We start from the raw sequence: 10,884 nt of genomic DNA, 5'->3' as shown, positions 1-10,884 counted from the left end.
GCAGTGTGAGGATAAATCATCCGCGTTCCTGACTGAGGTAAAAAGCCTGGGGTGGGACCTTGCCCCGAGGACTCTGGTCTGTGAGCACAGGTCCTCTGGCTTCCGGTGTGAGCTGTGGGCCAGGGAAGGCTGGGGAGCAGCCTGACTGGGCTCTGCCAAGGTCTGGGCCCGCACTAAGTTTTATCCTGGCTTCCCCTCAGGCATCCTCACCAGGGCCTGTGGGTGGTCTTACACTCGTTTGCAGATGGGGAAAGGGGTTCAGAGAGGAGAACCGACATGCAGAGACAGGATGTATGAACTCACAGCTAACCTCTGCCAGTGTTCCTGCACTGACCGGACCCCGCGCCCCCCTGCCCGCCCTCTTCCAACTCTGGCACAACATGTACTGGCACAACACCCTGGGCCACGGACCCTCTCCACTGAAGGGTGTGGACTGATAGTTGGCAATTAGTTGGCGATTGGTCTCTACTTCCCCCTGGTGGTCATGTTCCTATTTGCAGGCTTCCTCACTTTTGTCAGCCAGAACTTCAGTCCTGCTCCAGACCCCAGTTCTCCTCCCCATGCCCTACACCCTCTTCCGGCCTCAGTTTCCCTGTTGTTTGGAATGGCCCTCCAAAACCTCTTACCTCTTTGGGACATGTTGATTCTAGTCTGAACCCTGTCCATTTCACAGTGAGCTCAGAAGTGAAAATTACCTTCAACCCTCGCCCAAAGATAGTTACTGGGTTTATCCTTCCCGCTCACGCTGGACTTATTTTATTTATAGAAATGGATATGGTGCAGTTCCTTGCAATTTTCTTCCTCACTCAGGTGTACTCTGTATTTCCCCATGTCAATAAATATAGATCTGCATCATTTTTTAATGGTCTCACGGTATTCCATTATATTGATGGACTACAATTAGAAATTCGCATGTCATCAGAGCCAGGGTGTCCTTGGGAAGGTAGCTGTAAGTGCATCCTTGGAAAAGTGGGTTCAAGGGGAGACACTCTGGGTTTGGAAGGGACTACAGCACAGCCAGGCCCACGGGCTGTGAACTTTCTTTGGGTTTCAGTTCTGACGTCGTCATTTGCTGGCTGAGGGACTTGGGCAAAATATTTAACTTCTCTGAATTTTCTCATCCATAAAACGGAAATACTAAAATGGTGTTGATGCTGTTGCAAATATCAATAGCGCTAATGTGTGCAAAGGACTCAGCACAACGCTAAGCATGCAGCAGTAAACCTTGTCATGACAAAGCAACCTTAGCAGTAATCGTCTCCAGCTTTTCTCTTCACTGGCTCATCAGCAGAGGCCATAGGAGGCTTTCAAACAAAATACAGAGGTTTCTAACTTGGTCAAGTGCAAAGGGTAAAAATAGGGATCTAAGCTTACTTATTAAAAAACACAAGCCCTAACCAGTTTGGCTCTGTGGATAGAGCATCGGCCTGTGGACTGAATGGTCCCAGGTTTGATTCCCATCAAAGGCATGTACCTTGGTTGCGGACACATCTTCACTAGGAGGTGTGTAAGAGGCAGCTGATCAATGTTTCTCTTTCATCAATGTTTCTAACTCTCTATCCCTTCCCCTTCCTCTCTGTAAAAAAGCAATGAAATATATATATAAAAAAACACACAAGGTAGTATAATCGTTCAAATAAATATTGAATGAGTGTATAATAAAAGAAACTAGTGTTTATAGTAAATTACTCCTGCATTCCAGGAACTGGTTAAGTCTTCACAAATAGCTCAGGTAATCTCATAAGTCTAGAATGTGGATTCCTTACCTGTAAAATCATACTATTTTACAGGTAAGGAATGAGAAACACTGTCAGCAAGGTGAAATCACTTCCAAGAACAAGATCAGGTCATCTGACTGCAAACCCTGTACTCATACATTCAACAACTACTATTTATGAGCCGGGCTGGTGCAGCTCAGTGGGTTGGGTGCTGTCCTGTGCACTGAGGCTACTGGTTAGATTTCTGGTCAGGGCACATGCCTGGTTTGCTGCTCCATTTCTGGTAGGGAGTGTGCAGGAGGCAGCTGACGGATGTTTCTCTTTCATCGATGTTTCTATTACCCTTGCAGTTCCTTTCTCCCTAAAATCAATAAAAACATTAAAAAACAAGTAAGCAAATATTTATGATATGCCTACTATGTGCTAGGCACAAAGCAAAAGATTCTGCTTTGTGGAGCTTGTATTCTTGCAGGGAGAGACAAATAACTATATATATAAAAGGCTAATGTGCAAAGTGTCCCCTCAGGAGTTTGATGGGGAGACCGGGAGTTCCAGCACTTGCTATGATGTGCGCTGACCACCTGGGGGTGGCGTGGAATCAATGAAGGCCCCCCGTTGGCAGCTGGCAGCTGGGGAAGTAAGGCCCCCATCAGCTCTGATTGCTGGTCTAGGCCTAGAGACCCTGCCTGTGTACGAATTTCATGCACCAGGCCTCTAGTGTCATAAGTAAACTACATAGTGTGTTACAAAGTGTAAGTGCTAACGAAAACAACAACAATAAAACAGAGTAAGGGAGAAGTGGGAGTGATTATTAAAAAAATTTTTTTTGTACGTAGTAATTTTATTTTATTTTATTTATTTTTTTAAAAATATATTTTATTGATTTTGTACAGAGAGGAAGGGAGAGAGAGAGTTAGAAACATCGATGAGAGAGAGTCATCTATCAGCTGCCTCTTGCACACCCCCTACTGGGGATATGCCCGCAACCAAGGTACATGCCCTTGACCGGAATCGAACCCGGGACCTTTCAGTCCCCAAGCCGACGCTCTATCCATTGAGCCAAACCGGTTTCGGCAAGTTTTTTTGTTTTTGTTTTTTTAAATCAGCTTAACAATAACCCACAACCTTCGGACCAACTTTTTTGTTTTTTTTTAATATATTTTATTGATTTTTTTTTTTTTTTACAGAGAGGAAGAGAGAGGGATAGAGAGTTAGAAACACCGATGAGAGCCGAAACCGGTTTGGCTCAGTGGTAGAGCATCGGTCTGGGGACTGAAAGGTCCCAGGTTCGATTCTGGTCAGGGGCATGTACATTGGTTGCGGGCACATCCCCAGTGGGGGGTGTGCAAGAGGCTGGTCGATGTTTCTCTCTCATTGACGTTTCTAGCTCTCTATCTCTCTCCCTTCCTCTCTGTAAAATATCAATAAAATATATTTTAAAAAAATCTGTGAGAGAGAATCATCTATCAGCTGCCTCTTGCACACCCCCTCCTGGGGATGCGTCCGCTACCAAGGTACATGCCCTTGACTGGAATCGAACCCGGAACCTTCCAGTCCGTAGGCCGACGCTCTATCCACTGAGCCAAACCGGTTTCGGCAAGGTTCAAGTTTTTGTGGGCCTCAAAAAAACAAAAGCTTTGCCTTAACCGGTTTGGCTCAGTGGATAGAGCATTAGCCTGTGGACTGACAGGTCCCAGGTTCTATTCCAGTCAAGGACATGTACCTTGTTTGTGGGCACATCCCTAGTAGGGGGTATGAAGGAGGCAGTTGATCTATGTTTCTCTCTCATACTATGTTTCTAACTCTCTATCCCTCTCCCTTCCTCTCTGTAAAAAAAAAAAATCAATAAAATATATAAAACAACAACAACAACAAAACCCCCCAAAACTTCAATTTTCATAGAAAAGTAGGTTTATTTTGCTAGAGACATACTGAATATAAAGGGCTGAAATAAATGAGTAGGTAACCATTAACATAACATAATATAATATTTTATTTATTTATTTTAAAGTGTATTTTTTTTTTTTTTTTACAGAGAGGGATAGAGTTAGAAACATCAATGAGAGAGAAACATTGATCAGCTGCCTCCTGCACACCCCCTTCTGGGGATGTTGCCTGCAACCAAGGTACATGGCTTTGACGGGAATCGAATCTGGAACCCTTCAGTCCACAAGCTGGCACTCTATCCACTGAGCCAAACCAGTCAGGGCCATAATTTTAATAAACATTTTAATAAAAATTAATATTTCTTCTTTAACACTAACTTACCAGACATTGAATAACTGCACAAATAAGCATAAACAAATAAACCTATTTTTCTTGTTCTCCGAAATATTTCCTGTTGTGCACAACAAACAGGTCAGTCCAAGACTAATACTTTGGCCATCGGCTGCTAAAATATTCGCTGCTGGTATTAGTGGAGAGAAATGATGCGCCTGCGTGTAAGGCACATAAGGGAAATGAATGCAACACGATTATAGTAATCAGTCATTAGCGAACATTGTAGTTTGTTAATAATTATGTATAACAGGATATTGTAAAAATTAAGTTGGGAAATTTTTATTAAAACGTGTCTTACACATACCATTATATTGGCTGGGCTACAAAAATATTCGTTGTGGGCCACATGTGGCCCGTGGGCCGCGAGTTTGACATGCTAGGGTCTTATAGGCCAGTTAGGTTTTAATCTTTTTACTTTCTGGAAAATGGGAAGCCTTTTGAACAGATGAGGAAATGACCCGACTGTTTTATTTATTTTTTGATCCGACTGTTTTGAATGATCCCTCTGCTTTTGTAGGGAGAAAGACAAACTACAGAGGGGACAGAGAGCATTCTATGCAACTATTTCTCACTCCACGAAATACTCTAGTTTGCGACGTGGCCAGGTGGCAGGGGAAACGCGGACGGAGTCTACAAACTCCGGCGCCTTCACCAGAAAAGCGCCAGCCCAGCAGAGGGCAGCAGCTCTGAGAAAGCCGCTCCAACCCGAGGCGGCGCTTCCTTAACTTCCTTACTGAAAGGCGGCTTCCGGTAGGCTGGAGTGGCAGCTATACCATCCAATGACTGCCTGTGTTAGGTCTACTTTGCCAGACAGACGTGGGCGCCAGCCAATAGGTGGGGGTGCTGTCGGAGGCTTCTGATTGGCTGCTTCGTTTACTTATAAAAGGCGCGCGCCGGCGCACGGCCTTCCTCTCGCCAGGCGCCCTCGTGGGAGGTTCGTGTGATGGCCGATTGGCGCCGGGGCCTGGCGGCGGGAAGGATGGGCGTCTTTGCGGGGGAGCCCGGAGGCCGCGGGGCCCGGGCTTACGCGGCCTGGGGCTGCGGCGGGGGCTCGCGCTCTCCGGGCGGCGGCCAGGCCGGACCGGCGGGCGCTCCCGCGTGGCCTGCCCCGTCCACAGGCCTCTGGTGTGAGCCCGGCGGGCGGGGGACGGGTGTCTGAGCTCCTTCTCTCTCCTCAGTGACATCGTCTTTAAACCCTGCGTGGCAATCCCTGACGCACCGCCGTGATGCCCAGGGAAGACAGGGCGACCTGGAAGTCCAACTACTTCCTTAAGATAATCGTAAGTGCGGGGTGGGTCGCGGCCGCCATCATGCTGCCTCCGCCACGGCGGCCCAAGAGGGACAATTGGCTCCCATGGGCCGCCGAGCTGCTGAATTGGGCCATTTCAGGCAAATCTCATTGAGCCTTCAGGATTTCCAAAGACCTGCGTGCCGCCCCCACCTGTTGCAGATAAACAGGCTCGTGCAGTTCTGGGCTCCTAAGAGAGCCAAATGGCGTTCATTCCCAGGTCTGTCTGGCATTCAGATAGCGCTCATCACACTTGTACTTCTCTGCTTCCATCTTTGGGGAGGCGAGAGGCAGTGAGTGACTCATAAAAAGGCAAGTTGATGCATAGTTAGGCCCTGCCAGTCAAGAAACCCAATGTCCCAATGGAGGTTATCTCTACGAAGGCCTTGAAGTGGGTGCTCTTTTCTTCACAGGATAGTACAATAATCTGATACCCACATCCTAGATTTTACAAGGAAAGTTTTGTTGTATTTGCTTTATGTTGTGATCTGAGTGCTGTAAATACAGCCTTATGTGGTATTTTTTTTTTCTTCTGTCAAGTCATTTTAGTGGGTCAGAAACATCTCATAATTGGGAAATGTTAAAAAATGAGAGCTAACCCGAGACTAGAGTCACATCTTGACAGCTATTGTCCTGGTGTGCTAGAGTTCTTGGAGAGAATCTGCTGGTCTCTTGATTCACTGTCTTGGGCAGTAAGTGCCCCTGGTAGTGCCCAGATCAGAAACATAAGGGAAAAAAAAATGAGAGCTAAAATTAAAATTTTTTCTGATTGAATGTACCAACTCAATTTTTACTATCCATACTCAGCAAGCAAATCTTGGACAAATCTGTCAGTGCTACAACCCAGGGGGCTCCTAGTGGGAGGAGTTGGCCCAATAGGAGTCACTTCAGAAGCAAAGAAGAAAGGGAGTGAGATGGAAACCAATCGTTGGGGGTTAGTTTCTCCTGATTTTTAGAAATTTTTGTTTATTGATTGATTTTTAGAGAAGCATCCACTTGTTGCACTTATTGATGCGTTCATTGGTTGATTCTTGTATGTGCCCTGACTGGGAATCGAACTCAAAACCCTGGTGTATCGGGACAATGATCTATCTCCTGATGTTTCCCCCCCCCCTTCTTTCCTCCTGTTAAACTTGGCTTGTTTCTGCCTGGTTTTTGTAGCAACTCCTGGATGATTACCCAAAATGCTTCATTGTGGGAGCAGACAACGTGGGCTCCAAGCAGATGCAGCAGATCCGCATGTCCCTCCGCGGGAAGGCGGTGGTGCTGATGGGCAAGAACACCATGATGCGCAAGGCCATCCGGGGACACCTGGAGAACAACCCCGCCCTGGAGAAGTCAGTCCGTGCCCGGGCACCTTTATCCTCCCTCCCCTGTGCCCTTCTCCCCTCTCCTGGAGGAGAATGTGCGGGAAGGTGACCGCCGCTCTGTGACCTTCTCTTTGCAGACTGCTGCCTCACATCCGGGGGAACGTGGGCTTTGTGTTCACCAAGGAGGACCTCACTGAGATCAGGGACATGCTGCTGGCCAACAAGGTAAGAGGAGAAGCAGGTTGGCTAAAGAGACCTTATCAATTTTGGTTCCTTAAAAGCCAGATTCTCAGTTTGTACCTGTGGAGGGAGAATTCACATTTCTTGTTCTTGTTCAGGTGCCAGCTGCTGCCCGTGCTGGTGCCATTGCCCCGTGTGAAGTCACTGTGCCAGCCCAGAACACGGGTCTGGGGCCAGAGAAGACCTCCTTCTTCCAGGCTTTGGGCATCACCACTAAAATCTCCAGGGGCACCATTGAAATCCTGGTGAGTGGACCTGGCTTGCCAGTACTAGCCAGGCCAGTAGTGGGGCCACCTTGGTGGCTGTCGGCCTGCTGAATGCTCAGGTGCTAACGTGTTGCCTTGTCCCGCAGAGTGATGTGCAGCTGATTAAGACTGGAGACAAAGTGGGAGCCAGCGAAGCCACACTGCTGAACATGCTGAACATCTCCCCCTTCTCCTTTGGGCTGATCATCCAGCAGGTGTTTGACAATGGCAGCATCTACAACCCGGAAGTGCTTGACATCACCGAGGAGACTCTGCATTCCCGCTTCCTGGAGGTACATGCTGCCCATTCCAGGCTCTCACATTAACGGTTGAGAGTATGCCTCGCTTCAGACTGAATCCTGGCCACTCCTTTGAACCAAGTGTGTAACCAAGGACAGTTTAATGTCTGCCCTGTTTCCTCATCTGTGAAATGGCATTAGTGATACAAGATTGTTGAGGATGAATGAATTCATGAGTATAAAGCCTTAGAACAGTGCTGGGTACATAGAGCTATTCTAGGGCTTGGAATAACATGGTTCACGCTAGCTATTTTTTGTCAGTCTCACTAGTGGATGGAAAGTTCTCATCTGGCATTATTTAAACATCTTTCTCTCGTGGAACTCAGTGGTTATATTGATAGTTTACTTTTTTTTTTTACAAAATAGAGGCTTTTGTAGCAATCGTCGTCCTGGTATAGTAATACCCACGATGGGCATAAGGATAAGGATAAAAAGCATTTATGAACTACTGGATTTGAATCGCCCTGCCAGAGCATTTGGTGTGAAGTGAAGTATTCCTGTGTGAGACTAAGATGCTAGTCCAGGAAGTTTTATCTGCCATTGAGCTTTGCTTGGACTTCTCTAACTTCTCTTTTCGTTAAGATATCTCACCTAAAATATAATTTCTCCCTCCCTCCACAGGGTGTCCGCAATGTTGCCAGCGTGTGCCTTCAGATTGGTTATCCTACTGTCGCGTCAGTGCCCCATTCTATCATCAACGGGTACAAGCGCGTTCTGGCTCTGTCTGTGGAGACTGAGTACACCTTCCCACTTGCTGAGAAGGTAAAAGGGCCTGTGGGACCATGGAGGTCTGACAGCAGCGGATAAATGGTAGCCTGATGAGGGATCGCTTTTATGATCATGTTTTAGTAGCAGATAATGTGTTTTTAAAAATTTCTTATTTTAGAGATGGAGAGAGAAACATCAATGATGGGAGAGAATCATTGATTGGCTGCCTCCTGCATGCCCCCAACTGGGGATTGAGCCTGCAACCTGGGCATGTGCCCTTGACTGGAACGAACCCATGACCCTTCAGTCTGCAGGCTGATGCTGTATCCACTGAGCCAAACCGGCTAGGGTGCAGATAACTATTTTTTTTAACCTATGCTTGAGAGGCTGGGGCGGGGGGAGGGGAGGGGAAGGAGGGTGGCATGGGAGGTGTGTCCTTGACTTTACAAATGACAAGAGACCCTCGATCCTAAGAGTTAATGGGTACAAGCTGGCCTCAAGCTCACAGGTCATGCCCAAGCTGTCATCCTGCCTGGTTACCCAGGGAAGGCTTGGACATTCGTTGTTCTTACTCTAGAGCTCTACGAGGCTGACAGGTGGTGGACCACCGTTCTGACTGAACTTTTCCCCTTGCTTCAGGTCAAGGCCTTCTTGGCTGATCCATCTGCTTTTGTGGCTGCTGCCCCTGCGGCCGCCGCCACCACTGCTGCTCCTGCTGCTGCCGCAGCCCCAGCCAAGGTGGAAGCAAAGGAAGAGTCGGAGGAGTCGGATGAGGATATGGGATTTGGTCTCTTTGATTAATTACCAAAAAGCAACCAGCTCAGCCAACTATTTGAGAAGCAAGGAAATAAAGGTTTACTTCTCTTTAGTCTCTGCACTCTTCATTTTCTATATCTTGAGGTTTATAGTATTGTATTCTAGAAACTAAAACCATACAACTTCACAATAGGTCCTCTGCTTACGTCGGAGATCCGTTCCTTTGGTTTGACATAGTGATTTTTGCTATATGTTGGAACCCACCTAAATATGCACCTACATCACTCACATGGAGCACATACAGAGCCATAAACGGGAAAAAAAAAATTTAAAAGAGCAATTTCTGGTTTTGTGGTAAATGAATAAAAACAAAGCACATGTACATACATCGAAATTATGGAACTTTTTTTTTAAATAAATGGGAGATTGGTTACTGTAACCATGAAATGATGTAGGTAGAGTCCGAGATAATCCAAGGTCTGTCTATTTGCAGTTGACATTAGGGAATCTTCTTTATAAGTGAATTGCTTGTCTAACATCTGGTACTTTTTCAGCCCAGCCAGCTTTAACTTTTATTTTTATTTTATTTTTTTTAAATATATTTTATTGATTCTTTACAGAGAGGAAGGGAGAGAGATAGAAATGTCGATGAGAGAGAAACATTGACCAGCAGCTGCCTCTTGCACACCCTCTACTGGAGATGTGCCCGCAACCAATGTATAAATACATGCCTCTGACCGGAATCGAACCTGGGACCTTTCAGTCCGCAGACTGCTCTACCACTGAGCCAAACCGGTTTCGGCAACTTTTAATTTATTAGAATTATTTACAATGGCCACCCTAGTCTGTGGTCCTCTAAGATTTTTTTCTTTAATATTTTTGATTTCAGAAAGGAAGAGAGAGACTTCAGTGATAGCGAATCATTGATCGGCTGCCTCTTGCATCCCCCATACTGAGGATAAATCAAGTCCAGGGCATGTTCCCTGACCAGGAATCCACTGGTTTATAGGTTGACTCTGCCACTGAATCACACCAAGATGCTTTGAGTAGGTTTAATGTCAGTTAAGCACTCAAATGAGTGCCACTGTTTTTCAAAATGGGCAGTGGTTATTTTAAAGGGAAAAACGCTGCTTGTTGAAAGGGTAGGCGTGAATGTGACAAGGATGTATTGTGACTTGATCTCTGGTCACAAGTTGGAAAGCCATTGCTTATTAGAGGGCCAATCAGCGGTGCAGCCCCCGTTATATAGCTGGCAGAGGGGCAGGCTGAGTAAAATTCAGGCAACTATCAAACCTTGAGGCCCCAGCCCCCCGCCTGTAGCCTTGGCTCAGTACCCAGCCTGGAGCGTTCATTTCCCCTGGGGCAGGCTGCTCGGCTCCGGAATCCTTCCCTGACCGCCACATCCACCTTAGTTTTCTAACCTGATCTGTCCACCACGGGGCTCCAGCGGACAAGACACCAGCTTCCGGTCTGCCTTTTGCCTAGTTCAGTTCCTGCCGGCCGGGAAACACGTTTCTCTAAGAAATAAGAGCTGCGGATCGAGGGGGCGGAGCTGCAGGGGCTTCACTGTTACAAATCCCCCTGCTCCCCCAGAGGCCGGGCTGAGAGGGCCCCGGGCCGGGGGCCGGGAGAAGGCCTCGGTCACCGGCGGTGGCCCAGCACCGGGTCCGCCCTCCTGGTTTCCAGCTCCTGGCCTCGCCCTGCCGCGTGGGCCGCGCCGTGACCCGGAAGTGCTCGGAAAGCACTTCCGGAGTCAGCGCCGGTAGGATGGCGGCGGACACGCAGGTGAGGCGGTTGTCTGCGGGGCCAACGCGGCCAGCGGCTGGGCGTGGACGGCGGCCCCCGGCGGGACGGCTCGCGTGGCCAGGCCCGGGGCCCCGGGGGCGTCGGCAGCGGAGGGCGCGGTGCGGGGGCCCCCTCGGTCCGGCTTCTCGCGGCTCCGGGTCCGGCCCGGCCCCCGGCCCCGGCGGCGCAGACTGACCCGGACTTGAGGGGTCAGGGGCTCCGGCCTCGGTGTCGGCAGCTGGACCCCGGCGGGGC

At 48.2% G+C, this 10,884-nt stretch overlaps 2 protein-coding genes across 2 annotated transcripts in view; both read left to right on the top strand.

Annotated features, from left to right (window-relative positions):
- The first annotated feature begins 4,844 nt into the window (after positions 1-4,844).
- On the top strand, positions 4,845-8,954 carry RPLP0 (ribosomal protein lateral stalk subunit P0). Its single transcript, XM_084867717.1, has 8 exons — positions 4,845-4,932; positions 5,177-5,278; positions 6,448-6,623; positions 6,734-6,821; positions 6,935-7,081; positions 7,189-7,374; positions 8,002-8,142; positions 8,728-8,954. Exons 2-8 carry the CDS (start codon positions 5,225-5,227, stop codon positions 8,887-8,889), a joined length of 954 nt encoding a protein of 317 aa, XP_084723843.1. The 5' UTR covers positions 4,845-4,932; positions 5,177-5,224; the 3' UTR covers positions 8,890-8,954.
- A 1,588-nt stretch (positions 8,955-10,542) lies between these two features.
- GCN1 (GCN1 activator of EIF2AK4) overlaps positions 10,543-10,884 on the top strand; it is a 56,578-nt gene continuing 56,236 nt past the window's right edge. Inside the window, exon 1 of the mRNA XM_084868236.1 lies at positions 10,543-10,629. Coding sequence (XP_084724362.1) covers positions 10,612-10,629 — 18 coding nt within the window. The 5' untranslated portion in view covers positions 10,543-10,611. The remainder of the gene's footprint in view (positions 10,630-10,884) is intronic.

The sequence above is a fragment of the Pipistrellus hanaki genome (genome assembly GCF_964339955.1).
Source record: "Pipistrellus hanaki genome assembly, chromosome: 19".
Classification (NCBI taxonomy): domain Eukaryota; kingdom Metazoa; phylum Chordata; class Mammalia; order Chiroptera; family Vespertilionidae; genus Pipistrellus; species Pipistrellus hanaki.
Note: the sequence above shows the minus strand (reverse complement) of the source record. Positions and strands in the feature narration are given on the sequence as shown.